This window comes from Populus trichocarpa, chromosome 12, assembly GCF_000002775.5.
Source record: "Populus trichocarpa isolate Nisqually-1 chromosome 12, P.trichocarpa_v4.1, whole genome shotgun sequence".
NCBI lineage: Eukaryota > Viridiplantae > Streptophyta > Magnoliopsida > Malpighiales > Salicaceae > Populus > Populus trichocarpa.
The window spans coordinates 10,933,166-10,959,679 of NC_037296.2; the positions used below are offsets into that span (position 1 = coordinate 10,933,166).

The following is a 26,514-nucleotide window of genomic DNA, read 5'->3' on the forward strand; positions in this document are numbered from 1 at the left end:
GAAAAGGAACCGGAGAGTTTTGATTGGATGAACAATTTGAATTTGAAGTCGAGTTCTTATCAACCTGGAAATATTAATGCATGATATTTTTTTTTCTAATATATAATTTTATGTTATTGAAGATAATTTTTTTTCCCAGCAAACTATCATCCTTTCGATTCCCAGGATTCAATGCGGGAAGCCGATCACCAAAAACCCCGCGCCTTGCCTTCGAAGTGAGTTCCATAACCACCTTACCATCCCTTCTTCTATCCTCAGCCTCCACACAACTACCCCGGCATTCACCTTGACACACCCGTCTTTCCTTAAAACTCTTCCGTAATCTCCCCCAAGTTTGGGAATCCTAAAGTTCAGGAATCAAACAAACCGACAAGAATCCCTGAGAACCGATCGTTAACGTTAGCAGTTAATGCATTTTCATCGTAAATAATAAAAACCCTGGAGCCTTTCGACACCAAAATACTCTCTTCCTACAACAATCACTAATGGGCCAAACGAGCTACGGAACTCGCTCCGAACTTGAGAATGGAATGGGTCTGGGGCGTATGTTCAGAGGCAGAGTAGTGGAAACGTTGAAGTGTTAGTGATTTGAGGAGAAAGGAAATGCTGTGAATGGTTCCAGGAGCATCTAAAAACTACAATCTTAAAGATGTGTTTTATCTCATATATATTAAAAAAAAAAAAAAGAGGAATAAATCTCTTTGACCATCTAACATAGCTCTTAGGGTTGGTAATACCATGAACTACCAAATAAACAAACCTTGAAGCTCTTTAGCATCGCAATGACAAAGTTGCAAACAAATCTTAGCTTAACAGTTACAGTGAGCGCGCCACCAACTCAAAGGAAATGTGTTACCACGTATGCTAAAAAATAAATACAAGTCCCTTTACATACCATGATAATAATTACTACATTCAAGAAGAATGCTGAGCCACCCTTACTCCATCACTATCAGTTGTGAGTTATGATCAATTCAAGCTTACTGCATCATTGGTATATTACTACGGGCATGCCCGGGTCGGTCCAAAATCTAAATGCTTGTGCTTGCCCAGTACATAGAAAATTACTGTGTTAACCAAAATAAATGAAGGTTTTCTGCACAAAAATGTATCTAACATTCCGTTTGGTTATCAACCACAACTGCTTGTACAACACAGTAATTCAGCAAAAAGGCTCGCAGCATGAGTGAATATGACCATTTGCAACTACCTATTCTACTGATATTTGTCAAAAGTATCTACATGGTTGCTCATCCAAAGATGAAATCCTCTGAAACTATAAGCTACATGTTGAGGGGGGGTCTGTACATGATATAGAAGCAATGAAACTAGAAAATAACTGTTTTCCACCCGTCACAACCATGGATGCTCTTTCTTGTCTTCTTCTCCCTACATTAAGATTCAGAAATTTCTACATCAGATGGAGGCAGGTGTGTAGGGTTAGGGATCCCCTTTCAAAATTCTACGTGTAATAGCTCCCAACATCTCCCTTTATCTCAATTATCATTAGGTGTAAAAGTGGCAGAGATAAATGTAACAAACATGACAAGCAGGTGACATATAATTCCCACTTTCAGATTCAGTTGCAGTCACTTTGCATGAATGACTTTCACCAACTCGTAGAGAAAGACAAAGAAAGACAGACGGACAGAAACTTGCATAAGAACAACTGATGAAATTCCATATTCTACCACTTAGGTTCAAATGGGTGAAGTGTGAGGCTGTGAGCAGCTTCAGCTATTTGTAGATACAGTTAAAGGGGCAGAGCACCAGAAGTGATTTGACAAGTTCAGTTCAGCAGACAACTAAAATTTCTTACCTTATCTCAGAAAAATCCGGGTTCCGGTTTCTCATCTTCATCATGATCAGACTCATAATCAACACCATTCCATACATGACGCTTTGGTCTTTGATCCATGTTCTCTTCATCCTGTCCAACCACACATCCAACAAGTTCAAAAAGGAAAGAGATAAACCCAAGAAGTAATGGCAATTGAGTTATTTCCAGAAAATTTTCCACAGCCCACCAACCTCTTCCGGAACTTCAGTTGTAGCTGGTGTTGTCTGAAAAGGTACACTGGGAGCATTAGGCAGTCTAGAAAGTTGCTCTAGCAGTATGTTCCTGAGAAAGTTGCAAGTCACAAAATTGAACAAGCAGACATAATTACAAAGAAAGTTGGAAGGACAGTAAACAAATATTTGTACAGAACTTTCGTAAAACCATTATATCTACAACCACATTTGGGTACCTAATTAAGTTCTATGCATGAGAGAGAGAGAGAGAGAGAGAGAGAGAGAGAGAGATACTGAGAGAAAATTGCAGTTTAAGCACACAGACATTTTCTTGGAAAATTTAACCACAGCATTAACAAATAGTGAATGTAACGAATATCAGAACAGATGAAAAACAATTGTGGTAATTCAATAATTGATACAGAATGCCAGGTAACAGAAGTTAATTTTAGGCCTCATGAAATAATAGACCTCAAACCTGAGTTTTTAGTCATAATGCATGGGTTCTCAGCTAAATGATTGTCAATCTGAGTCAGTCCCATTCATAAGCTTCTATTTAAATAAAATAATTGCCTTCATTCTTGTGACTATCCAAGAAAATAGGAGGAATTTTGAACAAGAAACTTATAAAAGAGGCAATCAGCTAAGAACAAGAACATAATTTAGCACATGAATGCACCATGCTCTAAACTATAGTGAAAATGAAGTTGATCCCATTTTAACATAGGAATTCTGACCCCATGTTCCAAAGAAGTATATGGCAAACCCTTATTTGATATGAGAAATAGAAGGGGCATATCAACTAGAAGTAGTTATGCCCTGTTTATAGATTACAAAGTTGACATGCATTATATGTTAAATGCAAAATGATTTTGCTTGTAGGTTCCAATCTCTCATAGTTATATCCTCGATTTTGAAATGTAATTCACATAGTACTAATTGCAACTTTAGTTATAAAGAAGTAATGAAGTACTGACAATCACCTTATTCTCTCCATGTCTTTGGGTGTGTTTAGGTTCTCCATATTGGATGGGTCAGCATGAAGTGTGTATTCAGGGCCAAAGTACTCGTAGTACTCATTGTAAGGCAATTTGTTATCTGGTTCCACCCCAACTGCAACTGCTGTCTGAGACAAAGCAACATGTGTATGAATAACTTAGCATTGTTATGGAATCAGTCTATGTGTGCATGTTTTTTATGTGCATGTGTGTGCGCAAGCATAGGCATGTGGGGAGAGAGAGAGACCTCATAGCACCAGCAACGGGCAACATTCCTGATAGTATACCCACCCCCACCCAAGATCATCAGAGGAACATTAAAAGATCTAATAAATCTAAGGCAGTCTGCATGGCCCTTAACAGACAGGTTGAAACACCCCAACCTATCACCAGATAATGAATCTGCTCCACATTGGAGAACAACTGCATCAGGTTGATAAACCTCCATCACTTTTTGGATGAGTGGCCGAAACAGAGCACGGAAACATTCGTCATCCATCCCATCTTTTAAAGGAATATTCAGGGCATAGTTCTTCCCTTTCCCAACTCCAATGTCCTTGATGTGCCCCGTCCCTGGAAAGAAATCTCCATATTTATGGAAGGACACAGTCATAACCCTGTCAGTAGTATAGAATGCTTCCTCAACACCATCGCCATGGTGGACATCAATATCTACATACAATACACGCTGCCCAAATCCATTCAAAGAAGGCATTCAGAAAAACATTAAGAAATCAGAACATGCAGCCATGTCGATTCACAAAACTTGAAAGATAAACAAAATTTTCTCCAATACAAATTGAATGAGATCACACGAGCACAAAAAAAAGAAAAAAGCACTCTTAACATGGCCATTCAAAATCGATCATGTCCCAAATAAAATTGGAAATGAGCAGATACCAGGTGCACTTCGACCATTGTACAAATATGGTCGAATACAGAGAAACTAATGTATTTCAAGAAAGGCATATATCAAAAACCATCATTAGCTTTCCCGATCTGCATAACTAGGATGCATAGCATTTGTGCTGTCATTCATCATCTCATTAAGCAAGTGGATATTGATACCACCTAACCCTAATTTGGACTCTCAAAAAACGACCATTACTTTTACTCGAAAACTAGACACGCAAAATAATACATGACTCACCAAGACTTTGCTTAAAATTGATAAAAACATAGCTTAGTGGAAATAAACTAACTACAAAAAAAGAATATCAACCACAAATTATCATTTACAAAAACAAAACCTACAGAAAGAAACCAGTAAAAACCCTAAAGCAAACAAACAATAACCGAAATACATGAGAAATAAAGTAGAGGAGAGAAAGAGATGCACTAGTAAATTACCTTATGAACTTTGAGCAACTCAAGAATGCCAAGAACAATATCATTAACATAACAAAACCCAGAAGCCTCACTCCTCTTCGCATGATGTAAGCCACCAGCCCAATTCAAAGCAATATCAGCATCCCCTCTATTAAGCTTAACAGCACAGCCAATTGAGCCACCAGCAGAGGCCTGACAAAACTCAAATAACCCATAAAAAACCGGACAATCTTCACCAATATTAAACCTCTTCAACTGCCTCCCATGTGCCGGATCACTCGCTGATTGTGGTGACACTGAAGACAAGAATTCCACGTAATCATCAGAATGGAACCACCCTATGTCTTCAGGACCTGCTGGGAATGGACGGTTGATTTCCATCCGACGGTGGAGAGCGTAGTTGATTATCAAGTTGTGGGCCATTCGGATTCTGTGGGGTTTCATTGAGTGGCCTTGACCGTAGTAGTACTCACCGATTGTGGGTTCGTAGAAGTAGCTGACTCGGCGTTTTTCTGCGTCTGTTCCTGTTGATGGTAGGGAGGCGCCTCCATTAGTGTCCAGCATTTTTTTTCAAATAAGAAATTGAAAATCTGCGTGCTTGCCTCTCTCTCAAGAGGTGGGGGGAGCAGAGGAGGTGAGCTTTGTAAGAGGAGATGAAAAATAGGGTGGAATACGTTCTCAGAACAAGGATTACAATTCCATCCAAAGTCTTCAATACCAATTTTGTATAGATTACCTTACCCCCTTGTATAAAATATAGATATCGTTGAATCCCACATTTATATATTTTTAAGAAGAATATGAATTAAACAATCTAGGTGCTCGTTCAATAATAACAGTTTGGGATTAAGAAATTTGCTTTCTTTGTGGTCTCAGATTCGAACCCTGTGATTGCTTCTATGATGGTCACTGGAGGCTTACATGGTCATTAACTTCAGGGCCCGTGGGATTAGTCGAGGTGCGCGCAAGCTGGCCCGGACACCCACGTTAAACTAAAAAAAAAAATATGAATTATTTTTAAATAAAATAATTCTTCTCTTCTTTGCGACAAAAATATAAATAATCAAATTTTATTATTATTTATTTAAATAACTTTGATTATCAAATTATCGAATACCTAGGAGCACAATTGTGTATCTATATAACTTTATCAATACAATATAAATATATAAAATTATTATAAATTAGATAATAAATAAAATATAAATACAGTCGATTCGTTATAAATGGAGAGGCCACTTATACCTTCTAGCCTAGTTAGAAACTTCTCTCATCCAATTTTATGTTGAATTTTTTATATTTTTTATTTTTATATTTCAAAAATATTTTAAAAAAAATAAAAAATTTTAAATTTTAAATTTTAAATTAATAATTTTTTATATTTTTATATTATTTTAATATGCGCAGGTTAAAAATAAAATTTTAAAAATAAAAAAATATTATTTTAATATATTTTTAAATAAAAAAATACTTTAAAAATAATTATCAGTATACCTCCCATCACGCCAAACTTTGATCATATCCCTTCGCATGGCTAAGACGTCTAAGCGACGAGTAGTTTGCTTGTTAGTGTCACGTGACTACAAATGAAATACACAGATTGAATTAAATAGCTCTTCCCCTATTTGACACCATATTTGATGTACGATAGAGTAAGAGGAAAACTCTTCACTAATGCACACGGCTAAAAAATAATTTAAAGATTCTTTTTTTCTTTTCTTTCCATACAAATTTGCATACCAATTAAAATTATATTGTCCAAGTGATTTTAAAAATGCACTTCTTTTACCAATTCAATATGTTGATTACTAGATTCAAATTAAATTTTTAAAAAAATTGTGTCTATAATATAATAAAAGGTACAAAGAGTTGAGAAATATTTATATGAAATGCAAAGGTTGAGAGATATTTATAAGTAAATTTGATATTTCTATAAATTATTATATTGTTAGATTTGTTGATGATTTTTCTTTTTCACCAAGCCTTTAGAGGATATTTCGTAGGAAGTGAAAAACACCTTCAGGTGAAAAACAGAAAGTGTACTAAATATACTCTAAAACCTCGTTTGACAAACCGTATCTAATATGAGATTGTCAACGCTATAAAAATTGATATAATTGTTGTTTGGGTTGGATACATGTTTTCTCTCTCCTTCTTCCCCCCTTACATTGGTGGGTTTGGGTTAGGGGTGAGCAAAAAAACCGAGAAAACCGAGAAAACAATAACCGAAAAAACCGAACCGAAACAAAAACGGATTAAACCGATTATTTTTTTTGTAAAAATTTTCAGTTCGGTTCGGTTTCATTTCGATTTTCGAAACCTGAAACCGGCAAAACCCCAACCGAACCGAACCGGTTCGGTTTAAGGGGTACTATAAATACGAAGAAAAAAAACGTGTTCTAAAACGTAATTAACCCTAGACCTAGACACTCTCACTCCAGCGACTCCTTGCAGCCGCTCCCTCATCCTCACGGCCACACCTCACACAATTCACACTTTCACTCACTCTACAACAAAACCAAGTTAATCCATCTTTGATTCTTCATCCATATCCCTCTCTGGCTCTCCCACACCATCTTCATCTTCAAAACTAACAAACTAGCTGGTCAGCCACGAGTCGCATGACACACATCACCAGTCCCTCCCTCTTTCACACCCGACCTTGAATCGTGTCCCAACTCACACCAGGTATGATTTTTTTTTTCTGTCAATTTCTGTTTTTTTTTTTAACATATGCTTTGTGATTCTGTGTATTTGTTGGTTGATTTTTTTTTAACACCAGAGTCCAAATCTAGCAAACCAGTCCCTCTCTCTTTCACATCGGACCTTGAATCGTGTCCCAACTCACACCAGGTATGATTTCTTTTTTATGTCAATCTCTATTATTATTTTTTTTTAACATATGCTTTGTGATTCTGTGTATTTGTTGGTTGATTTTTTTTAACACCAGAGTTTAAGCATTTTGTGTATTTTGGTTGATTTTTTTCTGCATTAATAAATCTGTTGTTCTGTGTAGTGTGTATTCTATGATTAGCGTAAGGATGATTTTTATTTGTGCATTCTGTGTATTCTGTATGATTCTGTTTCTGTGTGTTCTGTGTAGTGTGTAATGTGTATTCTGGGTAAAGCCCCGCATTGCCATTCATTCATTTTCTGTGTAATGTGATTGTGTGTCCTATATTTAGTCATTAATTTCAATAATTCTGTCACTAATTATGTGTGATGTGATTGTTTCTAAAACTTCTAAAACTTCTAAAATTAATGACTAAAAATAGTGTTGGCAGTCTAATTTCTAAAACTTTTGTTCCATATCAAATGTCTGGTGTAAGTAGCTGCTACATGGACAATCCTCATTGTTAACACTGGGAAAACAAAAAAACAAGAATTAAATCTTTGAAAGCTTGGTGTTAGTCTGAGGTAGAATGTTTATTTTTTTTAGTATTGATGAACAATTAGAGTTGTCGGTTTGATTGGTCTCGTGTATGACTAAATATTATCTAATTGATACTCCATTTTAAACAGGAAACTTGTGGAGCCTGGGTCACCTGTCCTGGAGAAGCTAGTTTTGGTGCCTATGGATGTTTAGAAATTAGACATTATGTTTTTCTTTTCTTATTGATTTGAAAATATGTACTCTTCAAACTTGAGGATATATGTTGATTATGTCTTGTTGTTTCATTGTATTTATGATTTTCATGACTGTTTATTTGTGTTATTGCAATCTCTTGTTGTTTGAATCACTTCTCTTTCTCTTACTCCTGGAATTGTAGTGAAGTTCTTGGGATTTAGATGTTTGCTCTTGGGATTTAGATGTTTGCTCTTGGCATTTAGAGAGAAGTAGAAATGCTGTCACAAAACTTGATAATATTTACATTAATTAAAAAGCCCATCAGAAATGTTATAATTTTAGATCTTGATTTCTAGGTTTTGATGTCAATGGTATTACGGAATCAAAGTGCAATGTTCTTGTCATCTTGATGTGCTTTTTGATTGGGATAATGTGCACAATGAAGATTTATATTTTTTGCATGAAGTGTTTTATTTTTTATGGCATTGTTATTTGTTGTTTTTTTTTAAGCTCTTTTGAAGGCAATGCTTTGTAATTTTAATTTTAATTTGGTGTGTATGTTATTTAAACTTTGATGCAGGAGAGAAGTCCAAAACACAAATATTAGAAAGACTTGCAACATATTAAACACAATACTAGCACTAGTAATTAAATATAAATGAATATTTAGTGACAAAATATTAAATATATTATAGAATTTTGTAACAAAATTAGATAATATTTACATTAATTAAAAAGCCCATCAGAAAACCCATTAAAAAGCTCAAAAAGCCTATAAAAGCCCAAAAAAACAATAATACAGGTTTTCCGGTTTTTCTGTTAAAAAACCGAATCGAACCGAACTGAAACCAGTTGGTTTGAACCGGTTCCGATTTGAATTTTTTAGTTTTTTAAATTTTGATTTTGGTTAGTTTTTTAGATAAAAACCGAACCGAACCGAATTTGCTCACCCCTAGTTTGGGTGGGCTGATTGAGTTTGATTTTTTTTTCTCTCACTCTCTTTCTCCTTTTGCTTTCCCCTTCTTTTCTTTCTTTCTTTCTCAATTAAGCCTTTATTGGGCTCTATTAGGCCACACTCGAGGACTGAAATGGAGAGTTACCGATGAATCAAAGATTAAAATGAAAAAAGATAAATAAATATATTTGGCATATGTATGACACTTGCTAGATTGTACACAAACCCATAGTGCATTCAGAGGCTTCCAACCTCTAATGATGTTTTTTTTTTTTTTTTTGTGGAGTTGACTTTGTCTCGGCTAGCCACTCCCCTTGGTTTAACACGCGTTAGTGGCGGAGCTCCACTAACACTTTGACAACATGTTTTTTCTTTCCTTCTTTTCTTTCTAATCGGGCTTTCTCTCTCTATTTTTTATTAGGATTGGTTGGGCCGAGAATATTGGGCTTGGTTGGGCTCCTCTTCTTTCTTTATTATCTTTCTTTTCCTTCCTTGGGCCTGGTTGGGCTTCTTCACTTGCTCTTTAAATTTCTTCAAGTCGTCTAGGTCATCTGTTCCATTCTTTCTTTTTTCTGAATGAGACGACAACGGAAATCTTTTGAATTTAGAAAAGTCAATTCTTTATATGATGATTGTAGTCGTCGTCGGCAGGTTTTATTTTATTGAAATGCTTGGTATACAGAATATCATCATCATCATCATCGTCATGAAGCAACAAATTCCACGAGCAAAAGGAAAAGCGACACAACACATATTTTCCACAAAGACGGTGTCAAATCATGAATATTGGTTTTCAACTTAAATGGCCATATTGATGTATGATATATACAAAACATCTAACGGAATATGGTGTTCTACGTCGAAGCTTAAGGCTTTTGCAGACAAGAGAATATTTGGCCATCCTTCATCTTCGATCATGCAATCATGCATGCAAAATCATCACCTCCCGAGAAATTCTGAGGAAAGCTACGTCGGCCTGCGTAAACATCAATTATAGAAGGCAGTGATGGCCTAGCTAAGACCTGTAGAGGCCAGTGAAAGGAATATCTTGGTCAGCCCTTTGCGTTAAAAACGTGAGATTTTTCAAATCTTTCTTTCTCTGAATATGAAATTGCTTCTTCGCATGTCGGGTTGTATTGCAGCTTCCTACCCGTAATATAAAGGTACTTTATTTGGATTATAAAGTAGGAGCAACGTGGTCCAAAGGATGAAAATTGAAGGCTTATGGCAGGAGTTTTAATTAGTTGGTGTCAAATCAGGAATTTGCTGTCAACTGGGGACATTGAACTTCAATCAGGTTTATCTCTTAGCATTTTGATTTTGACATGAAGGTTTTTTCTTCTCAAGGCACTCTCATCGCAACTTTTGACCTCGAAAGCTAGTGGATTTGAGTGCATGGGTGGTGTTAAAGGGGGGCCAATGGAATCTTGAAACTGGTACATCTTCATAGATGAGTTATGCCCAAAATTTAAGTTAACTGAGGCAATTATTTGATAAGAGATATCCCACTAAAATAACCCTATTGCTGGTTATGAGCACCCTACTACCATGACCTAATAATGAATCAGTTGAAAGTTTGTGCATGCATATAATAAATAAAAAGCTGAAGTGAAGAGGTGTAGAATAACTAATTAGATGCTGGATTTGTTCTTCAGAGGTTTCTAGTTTAGGTATCACAAATCTTAGAGTTACTAGAGATTTATATAGTCATTAATTTCAAAGTTTTAAAGAATTAATCGAGGTGTAAATAAGCTGATCCAGATATTTATATTTAAAAAATAATAAAAAAGCTCTAAAACGGTCTGATATAGCCAGAAGCCTTTGAGCATTCATGGTCGAGGTTGGAAGCTCGTAAAAGTGGCTATAAAAGACAGGTAGAACGAAGTCTTCATATCCTTTGTTGTCCAATAAGCAATTGTTCTTGGGGACAAAAAAATATTCCCTTCTTTTCCATGGAGACAAGCAAAAGTTCAGACCCAGGCAAAGAGCGTAACGTAATCATTTGGGGGGAAGGATTTAGGGGGAGAGATGGTTTTTCACTATCATTATTTTGTGATCATCATCTCTTGGAAAGGAAGCTTTTTTGTTGGTTGATGGAGACAACGTAAAAGGGACTATGCCTTCATGGCTTTGAACGAAAATACCAGTTGTGTCCACAAGGACCACACCGGGGTATATCACCTTTTAAGTACTATATTGTTTGGTATTATTTGGAACTAATGTGAGAAAATGCATGTAGCCATCACAATAGTCGATGCTTGTGACCTTGCATACATATAGAGCGCATTTACACCCTTTTTTAAGCTAAATTATCAAAAAAATTGAGTCAAACTATTATCTCTTGATTATTTTTTTAGTAAAAACTATTTTTTTAGTAATATATACACGTACATATACTGATCTCCCACATCTAATATTTCCAGTTTCAACTGATATAGACCTGAATAGCTTGGTATCATATGGAGATATTTTTTGGACAGGAGTGTTGTCCATATTGTTTATACTTTGCGTGCGTGCATGTCTCTTTATAATGTTTGAGCACCACGCTATTAAAATTTTGCCGCTAGGTTATAAGCAAGGCAGTACAAGTGGACAACCAGACAATAAAGTCCTTGAGAAATTTACAAGCATGTGTATAGAGCCTGAAATTCAGAAAGAAATGATTTATGAATTTTGTGGAAATGACCTCACTCCCATGAATGATGACGTCTCGGTCACTTAAAAGATAAAAATACAAAAAGAGTTTGCACTTAGTTTTATAATAACTAAAAATAATCCAAGATTTTTGGTATTCTATACAAGGAGCTAAGTATATAGTAGAAAATATAACTATATATCACCATATACATTATATTTAAAATAAGCTATATTGTACTTGTTTTTAATGATAAAAATATTTATTATATTATTGTAAAAATTTACCTAAACTAGTATATGTATGTCTGAAGGTAAATGATCACTAAACCTAAGATATTAATTTAAGATTTAAACTCGGTAATAATATTAAATCTTCACTTTTAAAACACTGGCATTAGGACTCAAAAGGATAATAGCGGTGAATTTTAGCTTTGGCTCATTTCTTAGGTTATGTCCAGAATAGACTCAAATGCCTCCACTTACACTCAAATGGTCATATTAACTCACCTTATGGTCACTCACAATGATGGTAACACATGAGAAATTCTAAACAAATAATTGCATCCATAAAAAAAATATTTTCAAACATAAGCCAAAACAAAAAATTTACATGTTATATTTTTTAGAAATAAAACAAATGTTATCATCTTGAAGGCAACTCTGCTGCTAGGATAATAGTTTATTGTATGATGAAAAAATAAATAAAAAGAGAACCTTTCAACTCACAGATGGAATTCACATCTTGAAAAAAATATATAACTTCAAGAACATATTGTTTTTTTCAACTTTTAAAGAACATGACCAGTTTAGTGATTATATTACCCTTAGGTTGAATATAAATCATATAAAAATAGATCAAAAATATTTTTTATTTTATTAAAATAAAATAAAAAAATTCAACATCTAATTACAATGACTCGTTTCATGATTATAATATTAATGAGTCGACTCTTTCATAAAAAAAATCAAAATACTAAAAATAAGATTTTTATTGATTTATTTATTTTATGAGAATATTCCTATCATATAAGAAAATTCATCAAATATGAATAAAATTCACATTCGCACATAAAAACAATGAAATATATATATGAATTCATGATTATTATTTTTATCAAACATTCATCCATACATAAGAACCAATTAGCATCATCATCCAAGCATAGGATCATCTCATCATACAAAAATCAAGTCAACACATACCACATCAAAATATCCACTCGTACAAATCAATAACATATTTCAAATTATTCAAAATAAATAAATCAATGCATTAGGGTTTGAAATCAATCTTTGAGAGCGATCGAGATCATCTGATAGAAGCTAAAAAATAATCAAAATAGTGACATTGATTTGGGTAGTGATGGCGAGTAGATTCACATGACATCATTATTGTTAGCGCATGGGATCATACGCCACCACTGGTGAGGCATGTTTTTAGAAAAATCATAAATTTCTACCTCTCTTCTTCTTCATATGTTGGCGGTGAGGACCACCTTCACTTGAGATGAAGATTAGTGTTGAGAATGTTTCGGGTCTTTTTTTTATTTGTTTTTTTCTCTTCATGGATGTTTGACTACCACTACTGTCATGCTCTATCATTGTTGAGTTTGTTGAGTGACTAGGGAAAGTCAAGATGATGGTGTTCGGAGCTACTATAGTGCGTGGTTGTGGTGATTAAGACTGATTCGGTTAGCAATAATGGAGGAAACTTAGATGGACAATGGTGGAGGCTTTCGAGTACAAGTTTTTATCACGACTTGAGGAGCTACTTGGGGTTGTGTTGGTGAGGGTTGATGTTAGTTGATCAGTTACGATAGAGATGACTACTAGATCTTGAAAAATATTTGTTAGAGAGAATTGTTTTTTCTTTTTTTCTTCTTATTCTCTTTCACTGACCTGGTCCCTTTTTTTCTTTCTCTCTTTCACAAATTTGGTCCTTTTTTTTCTTTTTCTTTTTTATCTTCTGATTTCTCTCATTCGTTTGTCTCTAGGTGGTTCTTAGTTTTTTTTTATAGGTTCTTTTAGGCTATTCTTTCCTTAATTTTTCTATGTGATTTCCTCCCTCTTTCTCTCTAATAACTATCTGCTCTATTTATAAACCCTTCTCTATTTATCTTTTCAATTTCTTATCTTTTCTCTTATATCTTATTTCATGATCTCCTCTTTTCTTTTTAATTCACATTGTTTTTTAGATGGACTTAAACTCCCATATTTATCTTAGTCTCTCTTTTTCCTTAATCACCATTTCACTTCCTATTTTTTATTTTCTTGATTTTTCTCATGTTTTATTTTTTTAAGAATATATTGGAAAATAAGGAGTAAAAAATAAGTTATTACAAATGACAATCAATTGATTTGAAGAATGGATAATGTTGTTCTTACTATAGACACAAGGTCTTTCTTTTATATAGAGGGAATGCATCAAAAACAAAAAAAATTAAAACAAAAAACAAAAGCTCCTCGTTTATCTATCTTCTTTATGCAAGGGCTAGACTACTAAACTTTATAATTCCAACCATAAAACTATGAAAAACTCATCAAAAATTGGATACATATATGCTTAGTTTTAACTTAATTTTAATTCACAAGAAAGATAAGTAAAAGAGGGAGAGAAGTTTGAAGAAGTTGAAAGATTGTTTTATGCTTTGAGATTTTGTATTTAAAGTATGCAAACTCCTGTATCAGCATGATAAATCTATGAGAACCTAGAAATGCTAGTAAATAAAACTTATAATAAGGGTGCTTAATCTTCAGAATTAAATAAAGTTAAGATTAGGCATAAAAAAAAGTCTATATACACACCAATGAGTGATGCTCTATGTAAACTATGTGTTTAATAGCAAAATTTTCAAATGATAAACATTAAATTAAGGGCAAATCTTTATGGCTAGAGAGAAAAATCCCAAGGAAATTAGTTAAAATCTTGGGCTATAAAATAAATATAAATCTATATAAAAAATAACAGCAATTGGAGTTTTGATGAAAACATCATGTAGGCCATAAAATGAGTGTCATTATTGTAATAATGGAGAAAAAACCTCCTTCTTCTTAAAAATGAGGCCATGTTAAAGGAGAAAAGCTTGGAAATTTCACTTTTATCCTTCTTTCTTCTCCAAATTCTCTTAAGTTATGAGTATGAGAGTATGGTAAAATGTTTTCTACTCATTATATCAAACCAAATTTGTGAAACTTAGAGAGTGAGAAGGGTTGTAAGTTTGGGTGATTTGAGAGAGAAAGTGTGCAAAGATTGAAATGGAAGAGTGAAAACCTTGAAATTTTGAAAAAGACTCATTCAATTGGGTGATTTGGTTGTAGAAAGAGGTTTAATCCAATTAATTTTAATTGTTTGCTTGATTTGGGTTGGGGAATTGAAAATCCTCAATTTTCAAGTTTTAGGGTTTATGTGAAATTAAAGAGAAACAAAAATTTATGTTAATTATTGAGTAATTGTGATGTATATAGCATGATTAAAGACTAAATAGGAGGATTTAAGAATCTATTATGATGAAATTAGATCATTAATGGCCGATCATGAATTAAAAATTTGGAGAAATTAGAAACATAATTAATTTATGTTGTTTTTTGGGTCGACTTAGTCACAACTGTGATTCAACCATTCTAATGACGTTGAAAATGCCTATGATTAATTGTGAATGTTGTAAGGCAGATTACCATAAGTTTAGTTAATGTTATCACATGTGTGAAAAGTAAATGAATGGATAAATTGTATTGAAATTTATGTTACAATGATATTATGGAAGTTATGTGTTTGGTATAATGATACAAATGTGGAAGAATGGATAAATTGTATTGAAATTGATGTTCTAATGATATTATAGAAGTTATGTGTTTGGTATAATGATAGGGTTTTATTTAAGCAATTAATCAAGTTTGCCTTGTTCCTTTCACAATCTCTTTCAAGATTTCTCATTTCACTCTCCAAGATACCTTTTCTCTCTTTAACTACAATGTTTATGTCCATATCACTCACCTTTAGATTCATATGGTTGCTCAAATCTTTGTTAAACACTTTCCTAGATCAACTTAGCCCTTTTTGATTTGGAAGAACAAAAGAAAAATGATAAGAAATGAAGAACTTCTCCCCTTTTTCTTCTAACATCCAGCTAGCCTAATCTTAAAAAAAAAGGAGGGGTTATTTTTGTTTTATTTATAAAAATTCATTTCTTTCTTATTTATTTAAGGCTTAGTCCAAATAGATTTTTAATCGCACGTATTTTTACTTACTGTTTTTCATCGTAATTCCTTTATGTTTGCACACAATGTATATTGAAATCTTTACACCTTACATTAGATTTCGTTCTTAAATTTAATTATTTTTTTACCATTGTTTACAATGTATTCCTTCATTAATGAACTAGTCTCGCATTCTCTCCTTAATGGACCAACCACATATCCCTTCATTGAAAGACTCACCTGTGTCTTTTTCTTAGAATACTGATTGTGTATCCCCTTGGTAGACTCACCTTAAGTCCCCTCTTTGGTGGACTATTCACACATTCCCTCCCATTGACAAATTGAATATGCTTCCCCTTTTTGGTTGACCGATCACTTGTCCTCTCATTTATAAACCAATTGCGTGTCCCCCTCACTTATACCTCTGAATCCAACTATTACTCCCCAAGTACACTCTCATAGTCAAATCTGGTTTGCTCACCATCAACTATGAAGATAAAACATACATGCATTAAATGTTCACATGTTCTCCTGCTATAATAGAGCCATTAAATGGTGTTATAACATGCCCCAACCTCAAACGAAGTCACTTGCCTCAATATGTCACAAGGGGTATATAAACACTAAATGAATCATTAAATAAAGTGAGGGGGGGTCACATTCTCTTTTTGAACCACTAATTATCGCGTGTATCTTCTCTATAAACACACACAACACAACTTTAAAGCTTCATTTATCCTAAACTAGTATTGACTTAAGCAACAAAGATTCCTCTAAACCCAACAGAGAAATCTTTTTTGCAAGTGCTTGTGAAGCTTAAGTTTGGCAATTTCAATTTCCAATCCATCAATCAGCTTTAAAAAGTCCTTGATCTTTTGAGATTTTTTTTCTAACCTCGTAAGTGGCATTGTCCTTATGGAATCTTGAACAAAAGTCAGTTTAACTCCCTTTCTTTTTACATATTGTATTGTTCTTTCCTTGATTGACAACTCATAAACTCTAATATATGAGAGGGTTACAAACTTTCCCATCATATATGCTCTATCAACTTCTTTAAATCTCTGATAACTAGCCTATCAGGTGGCTCCTCCATTAGCACCATTAGTTCTACCTCCCAATATGTGTAGACAACTCTAGTTTGAGGAAGTGGTAGACTAGAGTGAGATGCAAGGGAGCATAAAAAAGTATCATCGCTCGCCTAGCTAATATAAAAGTAGCTCTCACTGCCACGAGAGACATTCTCCAAGCATCTTGTTCCTCATGAAAACCAGTTCCTTTAAGAACCAACAATCATATTTCTCCAAGCATTATATTCCTTTAAGAACCACACACCTCACAAGCAATCTTGTGATAAGTTTTTATTCAAAAACCAAATAATTTAATATAAAAAACATGTTTTCATCAACACAAAAAAGAAATATATGAATAAGATAAAAAGGTTTTCATTAAAAAGATATAGTTTTCCTTTTTAATTCAAATCATTAATTTTTTTTTATGAATTCTATTACATTTAGTTTTTATTTAGGAAATTAATATACTGCTAATAAAAAATATATATATGTTTTCTCCAAAACAAGAAAAAATACATGAATAAGAAAAGGAGATTTCACCTAATTATTTTTTTTTCCAGGATTTAAATAATTTCCTTGTACATATGTAAAGATCTATTTTAATTATTATAAAAATAAATAAAAAATCCAAAACTGTCCCACAGTATCACGAAGATACACTAGCTAGTTTGTAATTAATACATGGATGCCGGATTGTTTGAAAATACATGGAAAGCTGTTATAAAAATTGTTTACAACTTGAAAGATATCTAAAGTTGACTATTTTAAAGCTAATAATCGACATCCAAATCAATCAATGGTCATGTCGATCAAATTGATTTAAAGGCAGCCTACTTTATTCTCCTGGGCTGTTCTTTGTTTTGATGACGATCATTACAAAAGACATAAAGCCCTTAATATGTTGCTTTTTACAGAACATTAACCTAGCTAGGTGGGGCAGATAATCAAGTGGTATCAACTGTAGATCACATAAGCTCGAGTTAATTGGATCATAATCTCAGATCGTTGGGTCAACAGCACAAAAATATAGTGCCCTTTTTGCCTTGTTATTTTCCCGATTCATGTTAGATCTCTGTCCCAGTACTAGCTAGGCCTATCATAAACCAACCCTTTTCTTAAACTTGAAAATATATATACTTCAAAAACGTGTCTGGGATGGTGTCCTCGACAGGATAATATAAATGAGATTAGACTACACTATACTATAGAATATTAGATTCGAGTGTGTGTAGAACAAGACAAGATCAAAAAAGTTTTTTGCCTTGGGAACAACTTGGGATAGATCATTATCCTGTTCAAAGTTTATTCAAAACACTTAATAATTTATCCTTATCCTATTCTAAGTGTATGTCAAACACATCACAATTTGTTATTTCTTCAGGGAAAATTGCTATCAGAATCTGCCCTCTTGGAAAAAGTGCCAAATCTCCATTGCTGTTCTCTGAAACAGCACATAACCTTGCCAATCGGTCAGCATATTATTTTTCTCTTCACGCAAAACATCATGAGACAATCTTATACATCAAACCATCCTCTAGTATTAAATTTTAATTTTTTTTTTGTTAAAAGTTTTTTTTTTAATGTTTTCAGATAGTTTTGATATGCTGATCTCAAAAATAATTTTTAAAAAAATAAAAAAATATCATTTAATACATTTATAAGCAAAAACCATTTTGAACCGCAACCGATACCATAATTTCAAACAGACTCTAAATCCTTGATCGAGTGTAAAAAAACGATCTTGGATTAACCTCGGAACATGATTACATAAAATTTCTAATAACCTCAACAGAATCAGATCCTATCTTCACAGGAACATACTAATTTTCTAAAACAATCTAAATTCCAAGTTTACGAGAATAATATAAATCATATATTGAGATCTTATCTAACAGTTTAAGTTATTGGATTGAGATTGTTTTTTGATATTGTATCAGAACTTTGATAACCAAGCGATCACGAGTTTGAATCTTACTATCTTTATTTATTTAATAAAAATTAAGTATAAGGTAGTATGAATTTGTAGAAGTTTCAAACTCAAAAAGGTTTTGCAATATAAATAATATATTAAGATCTTATTTAACCATTTAAATTATTAAATTAAAATAATTTTTTTTTTTTTTTTTTGACAAGATTACATAATTCAGAATCATTTTAGTAGTTTCACCACTGCAGGTAGAGAAACCAATCACCCAATCCCCATCTTCTCTTCTGATAAGTACACCAGCTCCTGCCTTCCCCAGAATCCCAAGTGAGCTGCCATCCGTATTGAGCTTCCACCAAATCTTGATCGGGAAAAGACCAGGCAACCAACCAGATTCCATCCAAACGCATAGAACCAGTATGTGTATCGAAAGCTTGTTGACAGTCTTTATTAAACATAAGAATCTGTTGAACTTGAACAAAGGCATCTAATACCCTTCGAATATATATCACCATGTTTCTGGTTTTCCAAGTATTCCCAGCAGGCATTAGTGAATGACCTGCACCGATCGGTTTAGTTTATCACTTGGAAGCCACTTTTCCAACCAAAACGAAGCTCCATACCCCTTACCTACACGCCATCTCATGAAACCATCTTTTAGAAATGGAGCGCATTTCATTATCCCCTTCCAACAGCTTGAAGAATTCTAAGGAGTGGTAACAATGTTATATTACAATCACGAGCAGCCCTCAAGCCTAATCCACCTTCCTTCATCGGAGAAGTAAATTAACAAGGTGAACTCCCTTTAATCTAAAGTTCCATTCCATGGAAGATCTCCGGCTACCCTATCCACCTCGTTACACATGCTCCGAGGGAGCCGACAAGTCTGCATGAATACACTGGAATAGCCGAAATTGTATCCTCAAGTAGAGATGGTTTTGGTATTACGGTAACTTCTGTATTTTACCTAACCTCGTACAAAAAATTGTTTGGTTATAACTTATCCTCAAATAGATTTTAGGTGCAAAATGTAAAATCCATAAACATTTGGGACCATCGGAAACATTAACTGAAATTTTAGGGACCCAAAAGTTAATGCCTTACAAACACACAGGCCATATATCTTGAAGAGAGATCAGATCCTCTTCTCTCTAATGGCTTACAAACAGACAGGCCATTGATCTTGACCTGAGCACCTGAACCAGTCATTCCACAACACACACAAACCAACCTCCTTTGCAACTTCTCTTCCACATCTCCTCGCTATCAAAACCACCAAACTAGCCTCTACCCAAAGCCATAGTAAAAACCCGAACCACCCACCATCGCCAGCAGCAACCCACCATCAGCCCCTGATTTTACCGAGGTCACTCACCCACCTTCATCACCGTCTCAGCGCGAGCCACCACTCTACAGTTCAAACCAAACCCACGCCAGCGCCACCAGTCTTCCAACCAGCCGAACCCACCACTAGATCAGCCACTCGCCGCTTTGCTCAACACCAGTTTTCAAACCAAACCCATGCCAATTCAATGAACTGATGTGTTGGGTTTGACTAAAATTTAATTTCAAAATTTCCTTTTGGCTCTGGTTTCAAGAATCTCTATAGTCTATGCCTATAATTTTATAGTCTATTTTACTTCTCACCACCCACGTAATAATGGATTTTCATGATGATCGAATATATCTCATGTATGGATATAATATTTAGTGTAAAATATTTTTTAATTAAAAATATATTAAAATATTTTTAATTTTAATATTAATATATCAAAATTATTAAAAATTATCTAAAAAAATATTAATTTTAATTTTTTTAAATAAAAAATAATTTTAAAAAACAAGTTAAAACTAAAGAAACACACTTTTAATTATTGATTGTTTTAATATAAGTTTAGTTATTGAGGAGGATGGATGAGCAAATAGTTTTTTTTTCTTCATTTAATTCAATTTGAAATTTAACAAAAACAAAAGCTAAAAGCTAAATTGAGTTTATAAAAATCAAAAATAGTTTTTTTTTTTGCCTCTCTCTCTCAGTTATTTATTTATATCCTTATATTTTTCATTTGGTAAATTAATTTTTATGTTGTTTTAATTTGTTCAATTCATCTTTTTTTTTTATTTGTTCGATCAATGTAGTATCTAACTCTCATCAAATTTCAATGCTAACTATGCATATGGATTTGATATTATTAAATACTTTCCATTCACACAAGAACTTTTTATATTCATTATTAAATAGTTTTTTTTTTATGAAATTGCTATATTGAAATTCCGAATGGTTGGTGGGAGAGGTAATAGAATGGTGTAGCGTCTTTGGAGAAATTGGAAGCTATGCATACAGGAGGTTCAAGGGGAATTAGATGGGTTTTGTATGTGTAGTTGATTACATGTATATATAAATTTGTTTTATTTAATTTTGTTTTAATTATAAAAATATGTTGGAAAAAATTATATATATATCATCTTTTTATTAAAAAAATATGTGATTCACGGCAAAACAGGCTTAAATTATCTAATATAAACCAAAATAAAATAAAAACAAATCAAATGATATTGTTTTAATTTGATGTCAAGTGTAAACAAAATTACTTGACGTCCATGGCCTTTACGAAGAGATAATTAAAAGAAAAGCCCCTCTTCCTTTTTAAGTATTATACAACAACATCCACTTAATTAACCGAATAATTAAGTTTTTTTTCTTCTAAATTCCAGCATTTAAAAGCTATTAAATCTTGACTAATCCGATCAAGGATCTACTAAAAAATAAAACTCTCCAAATAATAATATGCTTTATATATAAATCTTGAATTCCAAATAATCTTGTTTAAAAAAAGCCACTTGAAAATTAAACGAATATATTGAGAGCACCTTTTTCGTCCCTTTCACCGGCCTTAATGCTTCCTCCCTTTTGTCTATATAAATAAAATAAACAAATATTAAACAAGTAATTTACTAGTTATGCACGTTAAATCAATGCGATTGTTTATTACATATTTTTTAAAGTATTTTTTTAAAAAATATATTTTAATTTTTTAGAATTTCTATCTTACATCATCACATTAAATTAATCTAAAAACATAAAAAACAAATTACTTGTAAAATTACGTGTGGAGGTGGTCATTTCCTCTGCTTAGAATATTAAAGCAAACCCTAATTTAGAAACTCTGTCATGTCAGTCATACCAAAAACATATAGATATTTCTGGCTATCCCATCTGTCTGCTAAGAATAATTAATGGTTAACATTAGACATTTAATTAAGAACTCATAAGATTGATTAGAAGTTGATCTTTTGATCTTTTAATGGGTCCTTTCTACAGATCTTCTCCTAAACAAGTAGTTAGCTAGCATTATTTATATGGATTTACACAGCTAATATATTCTAGAGGCAGGCAGCTCTTACGACATGATGTTTTCTTTCACATCCCGCCAGTTATTCGTCATGCATGACCCAAGATCCTCATGGCCCATTATTGACTGCATGCTCATTGCAGTAATTACTTAGTATTTTAGAAAAAAGCCTTCAGGTCAAGCTAGATATAAGAAAAAGAAAAACCAGCCATCTTTGTCATCGAGTCACGGCAAGTCCACAGAAAGTGGTGGGATTTTGCGATGAATGTTGTCTGGCATCCATGGTTTCCCATTGAGAAAAGGAAATGGCCAAATTGGACGAAGGACAGCCAAAAAGAGGTAGGCCAGGAAATGTCTATCTGGCTACGTATTTTCCAAGTCTTTTTGCCTGAGGTGTGACTGTCGGTCGTGGATGCGTCCATCAATGGCCCCAATCATTGAAGCTTCCTTCATTGATGTGTTCTGGCTTTTGGTATTCTCCACTAATAATTAAATTACATGACAATTCCAGTATTGCTGCTTTAATTTCCATTAAGCAGCATCACATATACAGTGTTTATAGCGTAATTTAGATTTTCTAACAGGAGAATGAGTGATGAAAACTAGTCCCTTCCATATCTAGATGGTTTTTTTTATTTTATTTTTTAAAACTCCATTGTCATATGATATAAGAAAGCTACTCCTTGTTATGTGGTCCGAAATCCTTTGAATCTCTGATTAATTGAAAAACAAAATCTCGTACATGTCTACAAATGCAAAAATAAAAAATCAATCAACAGTTAAGCGCTAGCTGTTACATTTTTTCACGACAAAAAAGTTCATTAAGAAAACCAGAAAAAAGAAAAGATTGAATAACCTAGAAAATATCGATTGGAAATATATAAGGTTGAGTATCCTAGGATTCATGTTAACCTAGGTATGATGTCTTATATTGTAGCCAGTTCAAAACGTGGAGGATTCATTGTATTGGTCTTAGTTCCATAGAAACCCACTTCTTATTCCAATTTGAAAAAAAAAAAAAAAAAAGTGTAGACCAGACCACCTATAAAAAAATTTATTAGGTCAAATATATTATCCACATTATTAATAAAACTAAATCAATAAATATTTGATATAGATAAAAACAGCAGCACTAACATTAATATATAAACAATGCAATATATTTAAAAAGTCTCATGCATCATTGACATCTATGCAACACTAACATTAATAAATAAACAATCTAATGTGTTTTAAGAGCTTTATACACCAAGATAACATTAACATCCTAAATGTTTATAGGCCGTATCCAGTGGCGGAGCCAGAGTTTTTTAAATGAGAGGGTAAATTATTAACAAATATTATATTATGTAGACATGTATTAGAAATTAATTCGAAACAAATATACTAACTCATATAAAACAAAATTAATTTAAAAATACTTTTAAAATGAAAAAAACTTAAATTATAATTGTTCTTTTTGAGTTTTTATAATAACAAAATTCAATTGAGTTACATAATAATTGTAAATCTTCTATATGAAATTCATAGTAAAATACACATCAATTCATCAAAATCCATTTCACACCTCATTACCATATAGCATGTTGTACATAATGCATGGATATGGATCATGATTGATAGTCTAAATTTATCATGACAAATCATTTTTAAAAACAAAAAAAATTGTTTTTTTCTTTCCTTTTTTAAGAAAAAACCAACATGCATGATTAAAATCAGGCTTACACGCACGTGCTAATTCTTCTCTAGCAAAACATAAATTGTCTGATGAAAACAAAAAAGAAAAAAAAAACAAATAAAATATGAATTATTTAATCATCTATCCTGATTATTTTATAGGAAAGCACAAGAAAATTAACATCATAAAAAGGACCAATCTCAAGCTAAAACAATTTTAATTCTACAAATATCAATCTTTACTTGCCGACAACAATTTAAATGTTTGCTTGTTCATCTCGTGAAAAAATTTAGTTTCATATCGTAACCAATTCAATTGGAAATGATATAACCTTTAATTAGTTCAAAACAATCAAATCAATGCCTATTGTTCAAAATCTTGCAGTCTAATCTACTACCTTTCATCTTTAATTGATTCAATATATTATATATATTAAAACCTATAAATTATTATAAACCTTAATATTTTTAATAACTAATTATAAAAGAATAAAATTAAAATTAAATAATAAAACAAATAAAAAATGAAATTTTTTTACCTAAAGTTGCTTAACTGGACTTGAAAAAAAAATTGTATAAGGAAGAGAGCATCTAAAAAAAAGTAGAAAAGCTCTTGAATAGTTAGCTGAAAAAAAGAAAACAAAAGAAAAGGGAAAAGTTAGGGGAAATGAGAAATGAGCTAGGGCGTTGCACATATATTATATATATTATTTATTATATTAAGACACAAGTAAACAATAATAACTGTGTATCAACCCCTTGCTATATATTATATTAATATTCTAATATAAAATATATTTAAAACAAATTAAGGGGGCAATTGCCCCTTTTTGCTCCTATATGGCTCTGTCACTGGCTGTATTATAAACACACATAACATCATCATGGATGTCTTGCTACCGGGAACTAAAGAAGCATATATCATATCTATCACATACAACCATCACCCATACATGCAGTTCTAATATTTTCCTTTCAATTAATGTATTTTTTCAGATGATATCTATATTTCACTTCATATTCTCTAAGAACATTTCTAAAATAAGTGACAGTAAGAAAAACCTAACATTTAATAAACTTAATCGATCCATCAACACTCACCTTAAATGTCTTACAATTAAAGTCAGTTGTAGGATCAACAATCTTCTTTTTATACTTCTTTAAATCCCTTTTACTTTCATCTTCATCACCCCCATCACTATTACTAGAAGTTTCATTACCTTCAACGTCAATATCATATTCATTATCATTTAACTTCCATTTATTTTCTAAATATGCTGCACCGTCCAATATTTGACCTAAACAAGCATCTCCTTGTAAACTATCAATCTATTCATCTTCATTTGCATTCAAGAATTCAAACTCTTTCTTATCTGAAGGAATATAATCTTCATCATCTTTACTAGAACCATCTTCCTAATAATCTTTCTCACATTTAATACCACCTTCTTCACTTTTCATATTATAATCTCAACTACCTGCATATTTACTAGAACTACCGGCACCCACTTAAAAATCAACACCATATTTTTTTTCATCACTACCAAATTACCAATACCCATAGATGCAGTTGCACCCTATTCAGTACCAAAATAAATGCCACCATTATCTTTATCAAAATCTAAACCTTATTCTCCAATAACCAATATAAATTTATTACCATCATTTTTGAAAAATATTTTATTTTAGAAGACCTACCAGTAACATTTAGATTTCATGTATAACAATTAATCATTTTCATTTGTAGCGGAGCAGTATTAGGATCAACATCCATATAAAATCAAAAAACCGATTAAACCGAAAAAACAAAAAAAAAACCAAAAAAACTGAACAGTGAAAAAAAACCAATTAAACCGATTAGAATTAAAAAAAATTGACCGGTTTGGTTTTAGTTTTATAGGCCTGAAACCGAAAAAACAGAACCGAACCAAAAAAAAAAACCGGAAAAAAAAAACCGAGCTAACCCGAAAAAAACCAAGCCAAACCAAAAAAACCAAGCCAAACCGGAAACAAACCGAGCCAAACCGGTTTTTGTTCTAAAAAAATCAAACCGAACCGAACTGAAATCGGTCGGTTTGAACCGGTTTTGGTTTTTTTTCTAAAAAAAAATATCGGTTTTGTTACTTTTTTTTTTATAAAATCTGAACCGAAAATAATTACCCTTAAATTTCTTCTTCTCTTTCTACTTCATGCATATTCAATGTGTGCACTATCGAAACATCATCAACTAATGTCATCCTTTATACTAAACTCATATGAGTCCACATCATAAACTTGCTCACAAATGAACAACAAGTTTATGTAAAACATATGCCCAAACAAGCAATTTCTTATAAGTTATGAAGCAATTTCATGATGTACAATAATGCTGAGTATTTTTTTACCTACAAAATTAAACACTAATTAAATATTTTACAACAAAAGAATACAAAATAGGGTTATATGAACAATAACCTTAATTTTAATTTGAGGATTTTTTTAGGTTTTCAAGAAAACAATCCAAATTATTTTTCCACTTTCCTAAACTTCTTTGACTTTTTGAACATCAAAGATTGAACAAAAAAAAAAAAACTTAGGGATATACAAGTTCAACAATAACCTTAATTTTATGAATTTGGTTTTGTTAAATCAAGAAAACCAAACAATATTCTAAGAAAATAACAATAATTAACAATCACTAAACCCACTAACTCAATTATTGAAGTCTTGATTTGAGAAAACAAGTGAGATGACATACCTTTTTATTGTCTCATTCTCAATAAAAATAGTATATGAGAGAAATTCCACAACCTA

The 26,514-nt window shown here is 32.5% G+C and overlaps 1 protein-coding gene across 1 annotated transcript; it reads right to left on the reverse strand.

The window, feature by feature from the left end:
- Positions 1–1,057: 1,057 nt before the first annotated feature.
- Positions 1,058–5,080, reverse strand: LOC7456903 (histone deacetylase 6). The gene is made up of 6 exons (XM_002318625.3): positions 4,362–5,080; positions 3,259–3,699; positions 2,997–3,139; positions 2,032–2,122; positions 1,820–1,930; positions 1,058–1,389 (listed from the first exon to the last, which is right to left on the reverse strand). The coding sequence occupies exons 1-5, from the start codon at positions 4,902–4,904 to the stop codon at positions 1,826–1,828; spliced, it is 1,323 nt and encodes a 440-aa protein (XP_002318661.1). The 5' UTR covers positions 4,905–5,080; the 3' UTR covers positions 1,058–1,389; positions 1,820–1,825.
- Positions 5,081–26,514: the final 21,434 nt, after the last annotated feature.

Coding starts and splice junctions, on each gene's coding strand:
- LOC7456903 (XM_002318625.3), bottom strand. CDS start 4,904: ATGCTGGACACTAATGGAGGCGCCTCCCTACCATCAACAGGAACAGAC. Junction 3,700..4,361: donor AGTTGCTCAAAGTTCATAAG/GTAATTTACTAG, acceptor GGATTTGGGCAG/CGTGTATTGTATGTAGATAT. Junction 3,140..3,258: donor CCCGTTGCTGGTGCTATGAG/GTCTCTCTCTCT, acceptor GCTTTGTCTCAG/ACAGCAGTTGCAGTTGGGGT.